Here is a 21,777-nt window from a genome sequence, read left to right as displayed (position 1 = left end):
TCTCGGCAGTTTTCTGTGATACCCCCCCCCACACACACAGACCATGCTCTGTGAGGCACTTCCACATGCAGCTTCCCAAATCCCCTTTTCTGTCTCAGGAGGCCCCGAAGGACAAGTTATCCTTGCTCACAGCACTCCCTCACATCCAGCACACAGTAGCAAAACCAGAACAAGCAAGCCTTGCATTATTGTTACGGGGCTACCACGCCAAGCCCATCTGCTCCACAGCAGGGAGGCCGCTGTCTGAGGTCAGCCTGACCCTGACAGGAGGGGTAGATGCCAAAGCACCATTTTGGAAAGGCCACGTGCGAGTCTGCATCTACTCTGCCCAAGCTGGCACCTGCTGACAGGAGATCAGCTGTAGGTGGGGTTACAAACCCTACCAGCAGAGCCCCCAGGAGGAGCCACTTCCACTCTGGCAGGAGGTGGGCCAGCAAGTCCTCAGGCAGGGCGCCAGGCAGTCCGCAGGCAGCTGGAGCAACAGCAAAGGCTTGGAATTTGCATCATCGCGGGATAAGGAAGGAACACACTCAGGCATCCTGATGCTTTCTTCAGGGAGAACCATGAAATATGAATTTTAGTCACATAACTACAGGACCCACAGGCACGCTACCAGGCTAGTAGGGACCACCAACAGCCAGGACCCTTATGCTGCTAAAATGTGGTAAAGATTTGTATTTTAGCTGTTGCAGTGGACAAGGAAATATTACACACTGTTCTTTTCTCACTTGTAGAAAGATTCTGGGACATCTTTTCAGCCACCGATTGCAAGTCACTTCAGGAACAGAGACTTTTTCTAAGAACAACTTTGGGATGGGACTGCAAGGAAGACCAACTGAAGCCTGTTTTCTTTCCATTTCCTCTGTCTACTCTGACAGCTGCTTCCACACAAAAGTAGTTTCTAGATGTGTTCTGAACATATTTCCTCTCATCATTTTTTCCCGATGAATCCAGCATAATCTTTTACAGATGCAACAAGAAAGTCCCCCCGCCCCTCCACACCCAAACACCTCAAAATGACTGAAATTGCTGTGAGAACATGGGAACAGATTCCCTCACCGGCTCATTTGCTTCTTTCCTGTCCTGTTCTGCACAGACAAGTTACTAAAAGTCACTTACCTGGGCTCCAGGTGACAGCAACAGTGAGATGCTCTGGATGTATCCTGGGCAAGAACTCCATCAAAGCCTAAAGCGACCACAGATGTTTAGAAAACAACACTGAAACAAAATTCTTTGGGGGTCATGGTGAGGAGAACAGGCAATATAGTAGGGGAGAAGCATCTTTTTCTTGAAGTGATCTGAAGAGAAAAGAAAATAAGGAAGGAATCAAAGACAAGACAAAGATTCTAAAGCTGAAGTAGCATACTTTACACTAGAAGTTTATATTGAAATGTGCCTGGGGGAAGGAAGGTAGGAAATATAATTGGAAATATAATTTTGACCTGCAGATGGAAGACTAACACAGGCTATGAGCCTGGCCCCACATTATTTTGTGCTTGTTTCTCAACATTCCCTGCAATTTATTTTTTTTTCTTTGAGCTCTGATTTTACAAATTATAATAAGCAGGCATATGGTCAGAAAACCAGAATCTCTAACATAAAGCAGTTGCCCCAAACATGAATGCAACCACCTAATGAATTCCCATGGGTGTTCCTGACCACCACTGAAAGGAAAATTCTTGAAGCAGATGTTTTCCCCCAACCCACCCAGATGGGTTCAGCTCCCACACCAGAGCATGCCACTGCACTTAGACCTCTCTAGAAGCCCCCAACAAGTTGTGCACTTCAGCAAGCCAGATCCTAAGCAGGGCTCCCACACTGTGCCAAAGGCCTGCGGGGTTTAAAAGGGAATGGGGCATAGCATGACCCCAGACAGAATCAGAAACACAGCATGTAAGGGCAACTTAGCCCAATTCAGGCTAATGAACACCGTCCCACAGACTTCTGCTTTACACAGCTGGTACACAGGGACACACATCACAGGAGGGCTGCAGGGAGACCCCAAACACCAGGACACTGCTGCTATGGGGCATTTGGGATAAAAAGCAGGCCAGGTGGCACTGCTCAGGGCTGGAAGTCATGGTCACCTACCCTTCTGTCACAGAGCTGAAGCAGCTCAGCTGGCACAGGCAAAAAGCAGCAGCACTGGAGGTGAGCAGCAAGTGCAGATCTGTGCTGTGTCAGGCCTCACAGCCGGGTAAAGTGCTGCTGCTAGAGGGAAGCAGGGCCCAACGCGTGCTCCTGGGGCAGACTCTCTGCCACCACCTGCACCAGGCAGGCACCACGTCCACAGGGCCTCCAGCTCCATTGCGTTAACTATGTGGGGCCCAAAACCCCACTGCGGCCCCTGAAACCCCACAGGGCTCAAGCTTCAAAGACAGAGTCACAGGGGGCCTATAAATCTTTCAGGGCCAGCCACAAGGGGCCTCTAAATTCCACAAGGCCTGCAAGTCCCACAGGGACAGCCATAATGGAATCCTAAACCCCACTGGGCCCCTAAAACCCAGTAGGGCATGCAAACCCCACAGGACCCCCTCATGCAGCTGCCTATGCAGCCTAAATACTACAGGGACTCCTAAATGCCACAAGGCCTGACTCTCTGGGCCCCCAAACTCCTCAGAGCCAGCCAAAAGGAGCCCCAAACCCCACAAGGCCTACAAAATCCATAGGGCCATCCACGCAGGGCCTCTAAGCCCCCCAGGAGTCCCCTAAATACCAGGGTCAGTTACAACAGGCCCCATATACCACAGAGCCAGCCACAAAGGATTCCCTAAACCCCACAAGAACCCCAAGCCCCACAGGGACAGCCACATGGGGCCCCTAAACCCCACCGGGCCTCGTAACCTCATGCAGCTATAAGCCTCACAAGACCCCCTAAATGCCACAGGATCCGCAACATAATACCCACAAAATACACAGATCCAGACAAAAGGGGATCCCTAAACCCAATGGAACCCCCTAAACCCCTTGGGGCCAGCCAAAAGGTGCCCCAAACCTCACAGCAGCTGCAAGCCCTACACAGCTAAATAGACACTGCCCCCAAATCACACAGGTCCAGCAAAAAGGTATTGCCCAAACCCCCCAGGGTCCCCAAACTCCACTGAAACAATCAAAATATACCTCAAACCCCACAGGAACTGCTGCAGGGAACCCCTCAGTCCCACAGAGCCCCTAAGCGCCACAAGGACAGGTGCAAGGTGCCCATGAACTCCCCACATCCCTCAGAGAGACAAAATGGCTCCCAAACCCTCACAGGGCCCTCAGAGTCCCTTGGCATTAACTGAAAGGAGCCTCAAGCCCCACAGGAATTGCAAACCCCACAGGGCCCAACACATGGGATCCCTAAACCCCACCAGGACCCTTAACCTCATGCAGCTACCACACAGCCTAAGCCTCACAGGGCCCCCTAAACACCACAGGGCCAGCCAAATGGTGTCCTAAACCACACAGCACCTACAAACTCCAGGCAACCAGGTAGATAGGGCCCTGAAATTACACAGCTCCAGCCAAAAGGCATCCCCTAAACCTCACAGAGTTCCCAAACCCCACAGGAACATTTATAAGGAGTCCCAGAGGATCCTTAAAACCCCCCAGAGCCAGCAGCAAGGCACCCACAAACTCCCCCGTCCTACGTCCCTCAGAGCTAGCCAAAATGGCTCCCAAAACCTCAGAGGACTCCTAAAACCCTGCGATCCGGCCCCACACGGGGACTCAGACCACGACCCAAGCCCCACACCTCGCTATAGGGCTGGGACTGGGGCTGGGCGCTGTGGGGCGGCGTTCCCCGGCCCGGCCTCCCGCAGCCTCCCGGCGGCCGCCGCCATTTGGGCGGGGCGGGCAGCGAGCGGCGGGCACCATGATGGCGCAGCGGGCTCTGCCCAACCCCTACGCGGACTACGATAAATCCCTGGCCACCGGCTACTTCGATGCCGCCGGGCGGGTGAGTGGGGCCGCGGGGACCGGGCTGGGTGAGGGGGGGAGCGGCCGGGGGTTGTCGCTTTGCCCCGGCCGCCCGCCGAGTCCCTCCCAGCGCGGCCCCGCGCCCGGCGGGGGCTGCGGGGAGAAGCCCCTCAGGCTGGGGGGTGCCCTGGGGGGGCTCCCAGGGTGGGCTTTCTTAAGCAACAGCAAAAAAAAGAAGTGGGCTTTCTGGTCTTTTTTTAAAGCAAAATAAAAGGTTTTGGGGTGATCTCGGTGACTGTGTTTTGTACCGAGGGGCTGTGTGGCAGGGGGTGGCAGCGGGTGAGGGTGTGTGGTGTCGTGGTCCTCGTACGCCCGTGGTAAGGTGAGAGCTCGGCCGCTGTGTCCTCCTCCAAGGTGGATGGTTATCGGAGCATCTCCTGTGGCACTGGCAAAACCTGAGGTCACAGAAACCCTTTGCAGGTTTTTCGCTCTTTCTGGTGTGGTGGCCCAGCTGTTCCTGAGAGGTTAAAGACCTGACAATCCTATCCCAGCAGAGCTTTCCAGAAAGAAGAAGGTGCCCAGGGCTTCTAAGATAGCTTCCAACCTGCCCACCTCTGTCCGTGGTTTAAAGCCAGGACAAGAAATTATCTTCCTCCAGCATGGCTTTGAGGCCTTACAGGTGCTGGCACTGCAGCCTCAGGGCAGGGCATGGCCCTGGTGGTGGTGGGGTAGCAGTTGCTGGCAAAGACTTCTTGGATATTTGCTAGGAGGTGAATGCTGCCAGCAGCTGGAGAAAATCCCTGGTGTGTTCCCCCAGGCGCTTTCACATGCGTTCAGCCATTTACCAAGACCTTCCCGGTGTGCTGATGTTGCCTTTCTCTGGTGTTTCCTGATTCTGCACAGCTGACGCCTGAGTTCACGCAGCGTCTGAACAACAAAATAAGGGAGCTGCTCCAGCAGATGGAGAGGGGCCTCAAGTGTGCTGACCCCCATGACTGCACGGCTTACACTGGCTGGACAGGTAGGGTGGCCCCCTGGGCACAAAAATCAGCCATCTGCTGAGAAGGGAGCTCAACCCCTCTGAAACTGTCCTCAAGGTTAGGCTAAGTCATCCCCTGTTTCTTTGTAGTTTGACGACAGCAGATTTGTATCGTAAATGGCACTTCTCCCGCATGATGGTTTAATCTGTTAAACCAAGGGGTTGTCATTCAGTGACTCACCTTTTTTTGGCAGCAGAACTCAAACTGCAAAGGGAGGACCATAGCATTGCAAGGTAAGTAAGACTAGATCTTGAGTAACAGTGCCACACTTCCGCAACAAATAAAGCGAGAGGATTGAAATGCATCTTCTTGAGAGCAAATATTGAAGCCTTTGAAGAGACTGGCTCCAAATATGGCTGTGCTGAGGGTATTTATAACTACTACTCTGTGAAGTAGGCCTATGTGCATAGCAGGCCATTTTCCTGTAAGGGCTTCTTGCAGAGTGGCAGGCATGACCTTAGAGCCTGAACTAATGTCCATCTTTTCGGCTTGGGCTGAGTTTTATCTTGTGACGATGTTTGATTGTCAAATTGCACCATTCCTTCTCCCTAGGTAGTGTCCCTCCACTCAGCCAGGGCTAGTTCTGCTCTAGGAGCTGTTAGAGGGAGCAGAAATGCAAGTATAACTATGGATGGAAGCCTTCTTTGCACAAACCCTTCTGTCCTAAGCTTCCAGGAGTTTGTCTTTTTCCCGTGGTGCATTTTCAACCTGTTCTTCCTACTTTAGGAGTGTGCCCTACCTTCCCCACCCTATTTCTACCCCCTGGAGGCAGGGAGGACACATTTCTTTGCCTCATCCTTTTTGGCTTTTGGATTCTGTTGTGTGCTTTGTCAGCTTTCAAGGCGCTTCTTTCTGCGCTGTGCCAGGCTCTAGGGAGGGATCTTGGGATAGGTGCAGTTACTTTTGTGACTGCTGAAGGATTTATTATTTCTTTTTTTGCTGTCATGGCTTTTTTCTTTATTTTCCTCAATACATTGTGATCCTAAATGGCAATTTTCCATGCTGTAATCTGGGCATGGCTAGTTTGTGCTTAGATGCGATGGAACTTGATGCCAACATTTTGCTAGAAGAACAGTGATCATTGTGTTGATGCTAAGCTAATGTTGCAGCTTGGTGAAAGCAGTGCCAGAAATGGCTGCTTGAAAATTTTGGTAAGGTAAACAAGCAGTAAGACCACTCCAACACAGTTCATAAGAAATGCTACCATGCCACTGTTGAATTCTAGCGTGGGAGAAGACTATTGCGTGTTTTTCTTTTTTTTTTTTTTTTTTTTCTTTTCATTTGCTGCTTGGCAGCACTTTGCTGCTGCTGTGTGTGAATTTCTGTTCAGTACTGGCTGAGCTTAATCTGGGAGAGAGGGGTTCAGCCTTCCCTCAGCTCCCTTTGTGTGAAGAGCACTCTGGATGTGATGATGGCCTTCAGGTATGATGATGCTGCTTGGCTTGGCAGCAGTCTACCTCTGGCCAGAGGAATTCAGGAGGTAAAGCAGGACAGCCAGCTGGAAGTCTGCAGGGGAAGGTAAACACTTCCCTTTTCATAGGGTGGCCGGGTGGCCTTAAGGAGCCTCACGTTGGAAAGTGACAGTGGCTGAGTTCTGGTAGGATTTCTGCTTTTTTTTTTTTTTTTTTTTTTAATTTTTTATTATTTTGGAAAGCGGTTTCTTGAGAGGCATTTCTCTTTTTTTTTTCCTCCCTGGGATCATTCCTCATTGGGCATACAACATTCTTGCCTTGGCTAATAGGATTAGAAAAAGCCTGTGGACAGATTTCCTGCGGGTCACAGCCAGAGAAGTGAAGTTTGCAGATATTACGCTGTATGTGAGTCATCCTCCTTTATTTTCTAATCCTAGCTATATTAATTTATTCAGTGCTGGTTTCCAGAGAGCAAATTAATTGGGCCAAGACAGCAGCTTTTTCCCTTAATTGCTTAAGTAGAAGAGGCTTGTTGAGTATCTTCTCATGTAAATCATTGCCCAGCAGTCTGAAATCAACCCGCACTCTTGTGGCCGCTAATAAGGGAGATTTGAAATGTGCCTCTCTTAGCGTAAACTCTGTGTGAAATGTAACATACTTGAGCGTACTACATTACACCCTGTAATACACAGCATATGCTGGCATTTTGCTTTGGTGCCTATTTCTTTCCCAACGCACTTGAGAGCCCTGTTCCCCCACACAGCCACAGCTTCTTGGCACGTGAAGTTGGAGCAGAGGGAAGGTAGGACTTGGATTTTCAGCTCAGAGGCAGTGACAGCGCACTTCGGATCCAGATTATGCAGTGTACAGCTGAATGCCCTCAGAACACGTTTGAATCTGCTTGTTACGGTTTCATTCAGTTCCCCAGAGAGATCAGGGCCCTGTAGGCAAAGCCTGATACGTGCCTGGCTGTAGAGCAGGCTCAGCTGTTGTGTTCCACTTTCTCTTACAATCAGTTTAGCTAGACTGCTGCAAAAGTTTTTGCGGTCTTAATCTGTTTCACTGGTACCAAAGTATTGACCAAGGGAAGGTAAACTGCCCAAAGTTAATTTTGAATCAGAAGCGGTTCAAATCCTTGCAGCAGTATGCCACTCTTGCCTGTTGTCAAACATGATGATGCCTAAGAGTTACAGATATGTGTTGGTCTCCTTGTAGTGCAGGAGGCTGTGCTTGAAAGACCAGCTAGACTGGAAGGACAGATGGTGGAAAAGAAATGGAACAAGTCTGACTTCACTGCTGGCACCTCTTTGCTGACTGCAAAAGCTGGGAAGCTCTTGAGTCTGCTCCCTGTTGGCTGTTGATGTCCCAAGATGATGGGGTGGTCTGCCCTCTGAAATGCTGTGGAAGGGAGAGATTCTCCTGCCCGCCCATTTTGCCAGTGCTTTTGGGATTTGTTTCCCATGCAGGCATTCCCTTCCTGAGCCGTGTACTAGCCATGGCTTTTAGAGCTTGAGGGCCTTCGAACCAAGCCAGTGAGTCCAGGTGGCTTGCCCCTGCCGCAGCTTTCAGCTGGCCTCTGGGCAAGTGGAGCAGAGAAGGGCTGAGCTGCCTTTTGAAAGGACTCTTCAAAGGACACGCCAGATGAAAGAAAAGCCACTTAAGAACGAGTAGAAATTCTGACTGTACCAGTTCAAGAGAGGTTCTGGAAAAATGCCTTTTGTTCACTTCAGTGTGATATCCTAGTTTTAACCTCATAACCCAGAGAACTTGCATCCCCTTACAGCTCTGTTCAGAAAAACAGAAATGCTCAGACAATCCCTACAGAGTAAAATGCAATAGGGCTACATTTGAGGAGAGAGAATGCTTTGTGTCCCCCTCATAAGCCACATCCTGCCGGGTGCCTGGTGGGCAGTTTTTGTGCAGTCTCCATTCTTGGAGATGCTAAGTGTTAGACTGGGCAAGGCTCTGAGCAATGAGGTGTAATTTTGAAGTTGGCTTTAATTCTGGGTGTTGGATCAGATGACCTCTGTATGTCTCCTCTAACCCAGCCTCTTCTAGGATTTGATGATGAGGTAAAGGGTATTTTGGTTTGGGCTGGGTTGTTTATTTATTTTTTTTATTTTTTCTCAGAAGGAGAAAAGTAAGTTTTACAAAAGCGTTATTACCAGGTTTTCTTGTTGGAGAATCTGAGGCATCCTGAGAGACACCTCATATCCCACAACACACTAGGAAGGCAAGCTGCAATAAAATGCACCTGTGAGCCCCCAGGCAGTTTCAAACACAGGACAATAGACCCTCTATAGAAGACAGCTCATTTTCCCATTCAACACGCCTTTGACATGAATTTGTGAGTGTGAAATGACATCCCACACCTCTGCACCAGAAAAGATGCTCATTATCCTTTGAGCTGGGCAGTAGAGCTTTTCCACCCCCTCTGTAACTTTTACCCCATGCCTGACTCATTAAAATGTCATCAGGTTTCCCACTAAAAACCATCAGGCTTTCTTGCTCCGTGCAGAGATCATGTTGTGCTTCTTCCCTCTAGATTTGACATCCTGCTTTAAGGGTACTGCCTGGCTGAGTGACCCAGAAATCTCCTCCTGTACCAACCTGGGGACCTCTGGGAAAGGCCCACGCTGGGTCAGCTGCTGGTGTTGTCCAGCACCTGAACGGGCAGCAGCTTCCCCACAAAGGAAAGGAGGCACATACAGAGCAGTCTCATGGGCATCCCCCCGCTGTTGTCAACAAAGGGACTGCAGCAGAGCTGACACCCAGCAGTGCTTCCTCCTCACCTTCATCCAGCACGAGGGGGAAGCTTTGTCTCACTGTCTCCCGCCAGCAGAACCGTTGGCAGTGGTGGTGCAACCCAACAGAAGGAACCTGGGGGCAAGTCCAGACAGAGCTTTACTTCTGTTTGACCAACAGAATGGTCGTATGGTAGAGAGAGATTTTTTTTTTTTCAGCCTGTTGCAGCACTTTAGCTCTCCAGCAAGAACTTGTCTTCTGTCTACAGCAATGTCTGCTCTGTTGGAGGCAATAGCTTCTAAAATCAGGACCATCAGCGTTAGGTGATTGGTGCAAACACATCTGTTCCCACTGTGTGCATTTAAGTCTCCTCCTATGCCTCCCCAAAAGAAGCCTTTAACACAAAGCAACCCTCTACATCTGCTGATACAGGATGGCAAGAGGAGAGAGATGCTGCTTACAGTCCTAGTGAAGATGTTAAATAAAGAGGCTTTGATGTGAGATACAAAACTGATTTTTGCCTCGTGATTCTCTGCAGCTAGCAGGTGACTCGGTCATTCTTTCTCCAGTGCATTGGCTCCCTGCACCCTAGGGATGGCAGTTTTGGTGATCAGAGCCCTACTAAAAGGATGTGCTGTCGATAACTCACATGTTCACTGCTGTCTGCACCACCAAGTGATGTCTGATGCATTCTCTGTCACTTGTGGGTATGCAGCAAGGCCTTACACTGCAAGGAGAAAAAAATGTAGTCTGGAGAAACTATAGAGAGGAAAGACCAATGATAACTGATACACAGAACAAAGCCCATAAATTTTTGGCAATAGCAGCAGATGACAGCTGCAGTGTGGCAATTCTGCTGGGAACAATCGGGGGTCTCAGAGGTCACAAAAACAGGTCACAGGCACTTCCAGCGGTGACACTGAACACAGACCTCCAAGGTGCATGGTAGTGGAGCAGATCCACTGTCTACAGGGTCCCATTTGATCAAGGATGTGATGTTTGTATGGCACGGAAAGCATACCAGAAACCCATCATGTAAGCCTGCAAACCCTACAAACCTCACAGCTGGGGTGAGGAAGGTAGCGGAGAGGGCTTGAGGCAGAGTCGTGGGTTAACTTCTGCAGAGCAGCACAGCTTACTTGAGCCAATTCCATCGGGGGAAACTCTTGTCTGCAAACCACACTGCCTCTGAAATGACCATCTGCATCTTGGCAGGCAGGTCAGCGTGCAACATTTCCCACACAGGTGGCTGCGTTTTGTATCCTTCTACGTGCATCTGTAAATACCACGGTTTTGTGCGTGCTTCTGCTCTCTGCTGGTTTTCCCTACTTGTGGGCTCGCAGGTAGCTCTGCCTCGTGCCCTGCTGATCATCCTGGGAGCATGAGTTCCTTGAGGCATGAGTTGAGAAAATTGTCTTTAGATGCAGTTTGACAGCTTTTCTTTTTTAAAGAAGAAGGAAAGACAAATGATTTGGGCAAGCAAAGCTTTTACTCCCATCCCTTAACGTAGATGAATGTTTTTTGGAGTCTTTTCCAAAAGAGTGATTGTTGGAGAATGCTTGGGCTGGGAGGGAAGGAGGATGAGAAATGTTTAAAAGAGGAGAGGCGAGGAAGTCAGAGGAAAACAATGGTGAGACATTTACTTTCTCAGAATTCGGTCCTAGCATCATTCTTGGTGTGGTAGTTACGTACGTAATTAGGGTGGTATGATGGCGGTGGGAATAGAAGCTACTTAGAAAGCAAAAAGTTGTATATTAAAGCAGATAACTCAAGAGTGCAAGTTGTGCTCAGACAGCTATCAGGCCTATTAAGAGCCTAGAGGCTGTGCTAGGTGCTAAATAAATCAAGGGGAGTTGCTTTGCATTTGCTGGCTGAAGGAGGAGGGTTTTCCTTAAAGCAAGGCTTCGTGTCCACGTTCTTATAAAGCTGAGTGATGGTACCATGCAGCTGGGCTTCTCTCCCTGGAAATACTGACACGAAACTGCTTTGAGAGAGGACAAGGTTATTAACTTCAGCGGGAAATGGAAATTTGCCCTTAATATACATGTGAAATTGAATTGTCTGTAGCACGAAGCTTTGGAGATTACCCGTGCAAAATGAGAAAGTGATCTAAATTTAAAATTGTCCTCGGTACCGTAGAAAGTAATTGTGCAGCATGTTTCTTCCTACCCTGCCCCCCTTGCAACACCAAAATCTGCAGAGGTTGGCTCAATTAATTTAGGCTTAAACACAGAATCTGTGGCTTCACAGAAGTAGTTGCTGGTGAGGAGAGAAAGGAGCCTTTCTCAGAGGGATACAGACCAGTAGCTTTCTCCAGTGCATGTTTGAGGATGCTTTCCAGATCAGAAGGATGTTTGAACGTGGCAGACCTTTCAAATGCAGCTACATACTAAAAGCTTCGAGAGCTGGATGAAGGCAGGGCAGGGCAGGAATTGCTGCCCAGGGACAGCAATTGCTGCGACTTCTTAGTAGCAGAGCTCTTGCTGTAACTGCCCACCCCACTGAAAACATCCAGGGAAGACCACACAGCTGTTTCCAGCGTTCCAGGTAGCTTATCTTTTTCAGACCAGGGCTACTCTTGACAACAATGTGCAGCCTCTTCTCTTTTGTAGGATGCACCAGCCCCTCTAGTAGGGCTTGGGACCTGCTCATCAGCAGCTGGTCTCCACAGATGTGTAGCAGTCTTGCTCATGCTTCCCAGTGGGAAGGGAAAAAAAAAAAATAATAAAATTTTAAAAAATAGAGCCCGATAGGATGCTTCTCAGTGCTGATGATGTGTCACTTTAATCTGATCCAAGCTAAGGGACCCAGCCCTTCACCTCCTGGCATGGGAAGGAGCAGCTGAGACAGGGAAACAGCTCAGCACCACTCTGCCACAAGTCCTGTCTTGCCTGATGTTTTCTGCTGTTCTGGTGGCTTGTTTTGTTTTAATTTCACTGTATTGCACCACAGTCCCAGGCACAGTTTGTAGGTTTAGGTGGCTTTGCCTAGGCCTCCTCTTCTGCTCCCAACTCCTAAAACAGCATGTAACCTGTGTTTCAGAGGCTCTGCTGTCCTCCAGGCCTTCCTGGGTCAGACACTGCTGTTTGTCTCCACTTGCAGCCCACTCACGAGTGGCATGAGGCACAAAGAGGTCACAAAGCAGGAAAAGAAGGTGTGGATGCTGCCGCCGGGGGTTATGCCTAAGATGGGGCTGAGGGCCAGGCTTTTAGTGTTAAAACAACCAAGATGCAAAGTTTTCTGAGGGTTACAATCTTAGTGTTCCTTCCGCAGGCATTGCCTTGCTGTACTTGCACCTCTACGATGTGTACGGAGACCCAGCCTACCTCCAGGTGGCCCAGGAGTACGTGAAGAAGAGCCTGAGCTGCCTGACGAAACGATCCATCACGTTCCTGTGTGGCGATGCCGGGCCTCTGGCAGTGGCTGCTGTCGTCTACCACAAACTGCAGAACCAGAAGCAGTCAGAAGACTGCATCACTCGGTAAAACGCCTGGTTATGTCTTCGACCTGACGTTCATCCTGCACTTGCTTGTAGAACTGGTCTGGGCTTGTTCCAGGCCCTCTCCTCCAAGCCTGAGTAGATTTTGGCAGCCTTAGAGGCAGGGAATCCATTCACATAGCAAGGCAACGCAAACGTCTGCCCTGAAGAAGCTTGCCTGGCTGGGGCTGCAGGTAGGGGAGCAAGGATAGTGCTTAGCTGGCATTGCCACTTCAGAAATAATTCAGGTAACACAGGGAAAAAAATGCCCAAATTAAAAAAAAAATAAATAAAACTAACGGGAGGTTTGGGATTTTTTTGGAACCCTTAAATTTAGCTTTACTGCCATTTTGAGGAAAAGGAGAAATGTGTCACTTGCTTCCACTTACTATTTGTTAATTGGCTTTGACTTAGACCTACGATTGACAGCATCCTTTTCAACTGCTGAATGCAGCTGGTTATGATTCATTTATTTCTATTTCCTGCCTTCCTTCAACTGTTTTCAGATGTATTTTTGTTGGATACTTAAGAAAAAACAGGACATAGAAGCAGTCCTACAATCAGATCAGCAAATGGCAGAGGAAGGAAAGAAAAAGAGAGGAGGAGATTGCAGTTGCGAGCTTTTCTTGCTTAAGGGAGATAAGTTTGAGAGGGTGAGAAACAGCCCTGCGCAGAGATGCTGTTCATGAGTGGTCAGCACACAAACAAGACAAAACCCAGGCACTTCAGAATGATGCTGAATGTCCTTAAAACAGCCATGAGCTCCCAAAACATCATGCATGATACGGATTAAAAACGTCAGGAATGGCTATCTGAGGGTCCAGTATGACTTGGGCACCCCGTTCCCACTCCTTCAACTAAGAATAGCTTCTCATTTACATAGATGTGGTCAGTCTGAAGACAGATCTCCCTTTTTTATTCTTAAAATGCTCTGTGGTTTGGATTTTCCGTAAGACTGTGTCCAAGTGATGAATCTCACTATGATTAATGTATTTGCTAACAAGGCAACTGATCTGCCAACTATTAGCAGCCAGTTGTGGTCAGTACATAAGCCCCAAGTTATGGAAAATCCGTGATCTTTCTTGCTGTAATCTCCCCCTCACATATCCCTGCTGTTCTGCTTAGAGTGTTGTGGCAGAATGGAAAGTCGTGATTAATCCTGCACTGCCATCTAATGGCATAATGAGGGCAGAGCCTTGAAAATGGGTTTCTTCATACATCTGAGAGGAAGAAAGAGAAAATTGTGGCATTTTTGAAGGAACATTTACACCGTCCTTGCTCTACCACCAATTCCCAGAGCAGTTAGCCTGACCATGCTACCTTTAAAAAGAGAGTATTTCTCTTTGAGAAGTAGTTCCCTTGATCAAAGCTCTTCAGTGGGTTTTGAATATGCTGTTTAGTTACAGAAGGGTTGCTAAGTTATGCAGTGCCTGGAAAGTGGCCTTCTGTTACCGCTGTGGGGAAGGAGAGCCTCTCTCCATTGTGTTCTGCCTTTTAAAGCGCCTCATCTTCAGGTGCTGAGGAGAGAATTCACCAGCCAGGTTCTCCCTGCAGTGGGAAAGACAGGAGCTTACTTTTCTGCCTTGCTGTTGCCTAAATGAGTTCATGACCAAGAAATGTGCTTTTATGCTCAGGAGAGTAACGTTTCAGGGCAGCCCATTTTCCGAGACCGTGTGAAAATCGGAGCTGTGTTCCAGGAGCTCTTTTCCCTGCTGTCCCCCACCAATTCAGCAGGTCAGCGGTGTGCTTTTAGAGCCAGTGGCTTACAAATCCCCCCTCTTGCTTTGCAGCTGCCTCACTTTCCCTCTGACCAGACACTAGTGATTTCTGGCAGTTGAGATAACAGCCTGATCTGCGAGCAGTGGCTCTTTCTTTCAGGGCCCTTTTTTTTTTTATCCCCCTCACACCTGAGAAACACGTTCGGACTGTAGTCTGTACAGCAGCAGCCTGGGTATCTCACTGCACACATGCTGTGCAGCCCTGCCCCATGGATCTAAAAGGACAGCAACTGCTGGCAAGCTTCTCCCCTGATGGCCCTGGCTGGGAGGGCAGCTAGAAGCAGAAACGTGAAGGGAGCAAGAACAGTAGCTCCAGCTGCTCCAGATTTCCTCAGTAAGAGAAGATTTTACATCCACACTGCTGAAAATCCTTAGCATGGGTGTTACTTTTTATCCAGCCACCCATTGCTGCTATTGCACCTGACATTTTCCTGACATCCTCGGAGCTGAGCATCATCACCAGCCAGCATCTGTTCCTGCCAGCCTGCTGCTGGGCACTGCCCGTCTGCTGAAGCGCCGCCTTCCTCCTTGGGAGCCCTCCTTGTTATCTGCTTTCCTTGGACGTGGGGACAGAGGACACGGGGAAGCAGCAGGGCTTTCCCTTCAGCCCACGCAGCTGGGAGCAGGATCCCTGCCAGACAGGCTTGCCAGGCCCCTGGTTATTCCTAGCCTCGTGTGCAAAAGCTGTCTCTTGGGTTTAATCCGTAAGAAACCTCCCCAGGGAGCGATGCAAGAGGAGACAGGGCCAATCCACCTCGAGATGTTGTTCTCTCCTTTCTCCTCTGATATCTCTGCTCACTTTGAGTCCAGTGCCAAGGGAAACCCTCCTGCCAAAAGGAGTCAGAGCCCAGCGTCCTCTCTCTGCTCTGAGGGTACCCGGGACATTTGCTTGCCTCTTCCCCTCACAGCACCTCGTTCTGCCTGGGAGCAAGGGCTGCCAAAGTGCATCTTCTGTTCCTCACGCTGCTGTGACGGGGAAGCCCTGCACACAGTGCTCTCCTGTTTTAGCCCTTTCCCTCTTGCAGCTGCAGCAGGAATCAGCTGAAGAAGCAGCCTTGGAGCTGCTTTTGGTGGTGTTTCAAAAGTGATGGCATTTTTCAGAGTGCCATCATTTCTCGGAGACGAACAGGAAAATAAAGCCAGAACCAGTCCCAGCCCTGCCTGCTGCTCTGACACGGCAGGACCTCCAGTCTATGGAGTACCATCCTGAAGAGCTCTGTCACCATTAGCACAACGGGAATATCACCAGCTTCACAAAACCGTAACAGAAAAATGGCTCAGAAGGTTTCAGACTCCAGCAGAGCTCCCACTCTGCAGCTGTGGGCTAAAGCCTGGTGCCAACCCAGCAGTTGTCATCGTGGGGCTGCCCCACAGGCAGCCCACAGCACTCACGCTCTCCTGAGCTGCCCACTGTTGTTTAACTCTTCCTAGAGAAGGCTTCTTCCGTGTCCTACAGAAGCTTGATGTTAAACAGCATGTCCAGGTGCTTCTCCCCACCTCTTACCTAGATTTCTAGCTCCCGCCACTGACAGCGTAGCTCTGGAGCCCTGCAGGCATGGCAGTCAAGGGGCTTTGCTGTCAGGACTTTGGAGAATAAGGGGTGAGCTTTTCTCACATACCTGCAGCACTAGCCTGACTTGCCAGCATGCAGCATTGCAGGGAACTAAACAGACTAAAGCATTAAGCCAAACAAAAAGCAGAGGAGAAGGAGAGATTTTGTACCCTGCATAACTGGGATGCTGAGACACGGGGACTTGTCTGACAGATCTCAGGGCGTGGGCAGGAGTGGGGGACAAACTGTTTTGTGTTGTGTTGTGTTTTTTTTTGGTGTTTGTTGTTTGTTTGTTTTTTTAGCTCCAGTCTCACAACTTGTGTACATGGCTTTGATTGTCCTCTGATCACCCTCGTGAATTTTTCTTTATAGTTTGCTCCACCTACACAAGGTTGACCCCCGAGTGCCAGACGAACTGCTGTATGGCCGCATGGGCTACCTCTATGCACTGCTTTTTGTGAACAAGCACTTCGGAGAGGAAAAGATCCCTCAAAGTCACATCCAGCAGGTACTGCGGCTTCTCAACAGCAGAGGCTGAATTAGCCACCTGCTGATTCGTTAGCTGTCTCTTCCCATCCCGCTCACCTTTGAGCAGGTAAAAAATCAGTGCCAGATGCAGACAATTCTGGCAACAAGTGAGAAACCACCTTGAGGTTTCCCTCCTGCTGTTCTTTTTAAGAGAAGCAGCACTACATCCCCTCCTCCCCCCCTCTCTCTATATAAATGCCCAGACTGAATTGACATCACTCTCACTCCTTCAACCATGCTCCCCACTGCACGAGGGCAGTAAAGCAGCTTTGTTTTTTATCGGGATACCCATTGTGCTGGCTCCAAGACAGCAGCATTTCCCTCACCCACATCTCTTCCCACCCACAGGTCTGCGAAGCAGTTGTGGCCTCTGGAGAGAGCTTGGCCAAAAGGAGGAATTTTACCACTAAGAGCCCGCTGATGTACGAGTGGTACCAGGAGTACTATGTCGGGGCAGCCCACGGCTTGGCTGGCATTTATTACTATCTCATGCAGGTAAGAGGCACTTGGAGGGGAGAGGCTGGTAGCACTTGTTCCACTTTCCTACAAGGAGAGGCTTCTGAATAGGCTCAGGGCGGTGTCAGGCTAGGCAAGACATCTTTATAATGTATTTCCCTTTGTTGGTATCTGGGGGCTTTCTGCATTATTTTGTTGAGTTGGTTACTGGGAGCAATCTCAGATCGTTACAGAACAATAACCTGTAACAAAAACATGGTGAAAGAGATCATATGCATAGAAGAAAAGTGGGAAATGCCTTCCAAGGTCAGGCCTTCTATCTAAATGTTAAAGTTGTGGGACTTTTTACTTCCATAAAGCATCTGGGAGCTGCAGTGCCTTTTTGCTTTGAAGCTGCCTTTCTTACAGTTTTATACAACTCAGCAGAGTTCTGGGAATCTTCCCTGCCCTAGCTCTGAAATCAGCGTGATAATTCCCCTGTGTGGGTCACCTTGTGCATAAATTTACAGTGCTTAAGCTCTGTAATAACAGCAATAAACAACATTGCATCTTCAAAGCATTAAGAGTGCCCACTGAGCGATGCAAATTATTTTAACATAGCAAGGCTCATAGATATAGGTGTGGGGGGTTTGGGGTATTTTTTTTTAGACCTAACTCACAGCAGGTGGAAAAAATTCACCAAGGCTTGAGCTTTTTTTCACGTTTGAAGTAGGAGCCTCAAAGCTAATGCCTGTATGCAGGAGCGGAGTTCCTGTGAATTTACCTCTCTTACGTGACTCAGAGTAAGGGGTGGTTGGTGCTTTTGAAGCAGAAGGAGCTTTGCAGAAGAGGATGGGAGGTGATTATTGCTCAGGAGTAAAGAACAGCTGACTGGGGGCAAGGAAGACAGCAGTGTGCTGCTGTGCGCTCAGATTTGCACTGAGTTTTAGGCTGTTTTAAAATTTGTAAAGTCTGAGTCTCCCATAAAATGCCGTGCTGTGTGAAGCACAAGGAGCCTAGACGAGCTGAGCATAACGTACAGAAACCCTTGGGGGAAGCAGACAAGGGGCACACAGAGGATGTTGGACTCCTGTCTCCAGTGCTTTTACAGCACAAGTATTGACTTCTTATTTCCAAGGCATCAGCCTGGGAACAGCGTGATCCCTAGATTGGAGTCCTCCTTGCAGCCTGCCACAGGAGGTCAGAGCTGTGCAGTTTTCGTACCGGGCAGTGTCATTTGGAGGGGAAACCGAAGCCCCTCCCTTGCTCTCATCTGAGGCCTTGCAATTACCTAGAAACATCTGTGAAAACACAACATCACCCCTCCGGAGGGGTGGCCCAGCAGCTTCGAGCTGAGGTGCTTGGAATCATTCCTGGTATTCACCCTTAATGCTGTTTTTATACAATTAACCTCTTTACTCCAAAGCTGGGTACCTAAGACTATTCTTCCTTATCTTCAGGAAAAGACTTTTCTTCTCTTGCTTTGAGGGCTGCATTACACTCTTGGAGAAGTCTTTGTTTTGGGGATACACGAGGTATCTGGGAACGAGTCCCTGCTGAAGGGCAGCCTGGGGCCAAGCAGGTACCTGGGACACGTGAAAGCCTGGGCTAAAGAAAACACATAATTTACAAGGAGCAAGAAGGGACATAGGTGGCTTTGTTTCTATCTTTTAAGTGGATTTTGGACCTTTTAGGGAGAGACAGAAAGGTCTCCCGGATTTAACACTTTCTCTCTTTTAGCCTGGCCTGGGAGTGAGCCAAGTAAAGCTGCACAATGCAGTCAAACCCAGCGTGGATTACGTCTGCCAGCTCAAGTTCCCATCGGGCAATTACCCTCCCTGCATCGATGATACCAGAGACCTGCTCGTCCACTGGTGCCATGGGGCACCGGGTGTTATCTACATGCTTCTCCAGGCCTACAAGGTACCGCAAATCTTGCAAAGATCCTTTGGGGGCCCCTAAATGTGGAATTTCATCATGCAGAAAACATGCGAGACCCTCCTGCCTGAAAGCAGGATGGCTTCTTACAAAGAAATAACATCATCACCCCGCAGGGCCCACTGACTGACCCAGTTCATGTTTTAAAGACTTCATTTTTTAAATTATTTTTATAATTAAATTGTTTTAAAAAATATTAAATTACGTTTTTTAATTTATTTCTGAAAATAACCCATCAGTCTTGCAGGGTGTCCCGTTGCAGCTGGCTGATGGTGATAGCTAATTGTGTGGTAAGTAACAGTCACACAGCTCCATGCATCACATCCAAACATCCTCCAAAACAGGCAGCAAAGTCACACTGGTAGGCAGGAGAGGAGCTAATTAACCCAGGCCTCCCCGCTCACACAGGGCTGCTCTCTCTGTGTGGAGGAAATTGCCTCAGCGTGGGGGAATATTTTGTGTCTCTACAGGTGTTTGGGGAGCAGCAGTACCTAAATGATGCCCTGCAGTGCGCAGAAGTGATCTGGCAGTACGGGTTACTGAAGAAGGGTTACGGCCTCTGTCACGGGACGGCTGGCAATGCCTATGGTTTCCTAGCACTGTACAACCTCACTCAGAACATGAAATACTTGTACAGGGCCTGCAAGGTGAGAGCCTGTGTGAGGAAGGGAGAGGATTATTCTCTTTTGCATATTTTACATCATGGCCTTTTCCTTTGAAACCTCATTTCCAGCATGGCAGAGGTGCAGCTAGCTCTGACCAGTTCCACCAGCATAGTCCTCGAGCAGTGCAGTCATTGCCTGACAGCCTGCACAGAAGGAATGTCCTGCAGAAGCCTCGTTCTGCAAAGGGTTAATGTGAAGATGAGGGTGGTATTTCTTTTACGACACATATCCAGGAAAATTTATACACTTTCTGTTCCTCTTTTCCCAGTTTGCCGAGTGGTGTTTAAGCTATGGTCAGCACGGGTGTCGGACTCCAGATACGCCGTTCTCACTCTTTGAAGGTAACCTCCATTTCTGAGCTTGTGTTTTGCTCCTGGGCCTGAGCCAGTCCTGCACAGAAAAAAAAACTGAATGCATGATCCACTGAGGGCTTTGCAAAACTCGATAAAGAATGGGAGGGAAATTGTGTTCGCTGATTTTACTCTTTCCCAGAAGCAGATTCTTGTAAGACAGGCCAGGAGCTCCAGCAAGAGGGAGCATCTTGTCCCCTTGGGCCTCCTGCACAGATTCTGCACACAGATCTCAAGGGGAATTCATTAATGGGTGCAGGTCAAAGTCTGCCTTATGGTAGCCTGGCTTCTCAGGCAATCTCTCCTCTGTGCCTTTTTAAGGATTAAAAATCTCCATGGGCTTTCTAGTTCTATTTCAAACATGAGTGAAGAACAAGTGAGGCTGCATTTGTAGGCCTTTTTGGCTCCTGTAGCACTTTGTCACTCCTGCTAAAGGCTGAAAGAACTGGTTCCCCAGGTAACCTAAGTCTCCCCAGCTTCGCTGCAGGCCAGCAAACAAGGGCAGCTGCATCAGTGAGGATATCACAGGGTCCAAAGTTTTGCAAAGATGTTCAGATTCTTAAGCCAGGTAAAGCCAGAAGGGATGGGGCTGGAAGTGGGGAGACCCATCATGTTTTCCCAGGTGTTTTTTAACATTTGATTAATGATAAATGTAGGTTGCTCTACCTACAGAAGTACATAAGCTGCTTGGGAAACTTTGGAAATTATTTTAGGTCCTTCTGAAAACATTTCCCTTTCTTCCATCTTCCTGACTCATTCACACCCTGGATAACCAATAGCATTGGTGCCCATACAGAATCTCCCGAAGCTCATTGCCTGTTTTTTTGTTCTCAGGAATGGCTGGAACCATTTACTTTCTTGCTGACCTGCTGGTGCCAACCAAGGCCAAGTTCCCGGCATTTGAACTCTAAACCTGAGCTTGGCAGCTCCTTGCCTGAATCCTTCTGCACTAGGAAGAGCAGTTCAGCGCTGCTTTCTCCTCCTTCCAAACTCATCGTTGTTTACCTAACCGAACATCCACCCATCCCTCAGAGGGCACGCTAAGTTCTCTAATATTTCCAGTCATCTCATTGCGTTGTTTCAGTTTAAAACACAGAATGCAGGATTTGCTGGTGTCTCTTGAAAATGTGGGGCTGCAGTTGGGAGCTGGGGGAAAATGTACAGTATTTTGTTGGCTACAAAGTTTTGCTATTTTCTGTATCCCATTTTGTGGGAGAAAGATTTATATTGAATGTAACTTTGCCTATTTAATTTATTTTTCTTTCTTTTGTGCTGACAAATAGTTGCAGGATGTTTGCCTTTGGAAAACAAAAGATGAAATACTGAGACCATTGCCCTGCAATATGCTTTTAAGTGTTTTCTTTCTGACCATCCATGGAGCAGGTAGTTTAGGAGCTGGGCTGCTCCATAAGAAGTGAGTATGACGGGCTGTGGAGTCTTTATATATGTTTTTTTTAATGTCAGATTGCAAGTGGCGCAGCTGGAACTGACAAGCCAAAGCTTCGTCCAAAATTTACACCTGTGCTTTATAGGCAAAGGCTATTATGTATAGCTCCTTTGTGCATTTTTTCCAGTGACAGACGAATAAATAATCCACTAGTTTTTGTGCTTACTTGCTGTCTTGCAGAAGTCCATTGATCATTTAATGGAAAACTCCAATTTAAGTAAGCTAAGACTGCTTGCTGCTGTGGTTGCTGCTGCTTAGCTTTGAAAACTTATTTTGCAGTCCTTATTTAAAACTGTATGTGAATATTACAGGTGGCTGCCAGCAGCAGCATAGGAAAAGAAATGTATTCCACTGAGTCCTCTCAGTGTTTAGCCTGTTGCCTGTGTAGCTGTTGTTTCAAGGCTTTCTTTTAATAAGCTTTCCTGAACCCGGTTAATTTGAGTCACTTGTTACTGCTTCCTGGAGTTCAGTATGCAAAGTGTACCCATCCAACTGGAAAATCCGCCCCA

General features: G+C 48.6%; 1 protein-coding gene across 1 annotated transcript; it reads left to right on the top strand.

The window, feature by feature from the left end:
* The first annotated feature begins 3,820 nt into the window (after positions 1-3,820).
* Positions 3,821-21,433, top strand: LANCL1 (LanC like 1). Its single transcript, XM_032190291.1, has 9 exons — positions 3,821-3,940; positions 4,804-4,921; positions 12,371-12,578; positions 16,278-16,413; positions 16,782-16,928; positions 18,609-18,791; positions 19,277-19,453; positions 19,740-19,812; positions 20,656-21,433. The coding sequence occupies exons 1-9, from the start codon at positions 3,857-3,859 to the stop codon at positions 20,730-20,732; spliced, it is 1,203 nt and encodes a 400-aa protein (XP_032046182.1). The 5' UTR covers positions 3,821-3,856; the 3' UTR covers positions 20,733-21,433.
* Positions 21,434-21,777: the final 344 nt, after the last annotated feature.

Source organism: Aythya fuligula, chromosome 6, assembly GCF_009819795.1.
Source record: "Aythya fuligula isolate bAytFul2 chromosome 6, bAytFul2.pri, whole genome shotgun sequence".
Lineage (NCBI taxonomy): Eukaryota > Metazoa > Chordata > Aves > Anseriformes > Anatidae > Aythya > Aythya fuligula.
Note: the sequence above shows the minus strand (reverse complement) of the source record. Positions and strands in the feature narration are given on the sequence as shown.

Excerpts from the sequence above, each read along its gene's own strand:
- LANCL1 (XM_032190291.1), top strand. The coding sequence starts at position 3,857 with ATGATGGCGCAGCGGGCTCTGCCCAACCCCTACGCGGACTACGATAAA. Across the intron at positions 3,941-4,803 it reads ACTTCGATGCCGCCGGGCGG|CTGACGCCTGAGTTCACGCA; the intron begins GTGAGTGGGGCC and ends GATTCTGCACAG. Across the intron at positions 18,792-19,276 it reads TGCTTCTCCAGGCCTACAAG|GTGTTTGGGGAGCAGCAGTA; the intron begins GTACCGCAAATC and ends GTGTCTCTACAG.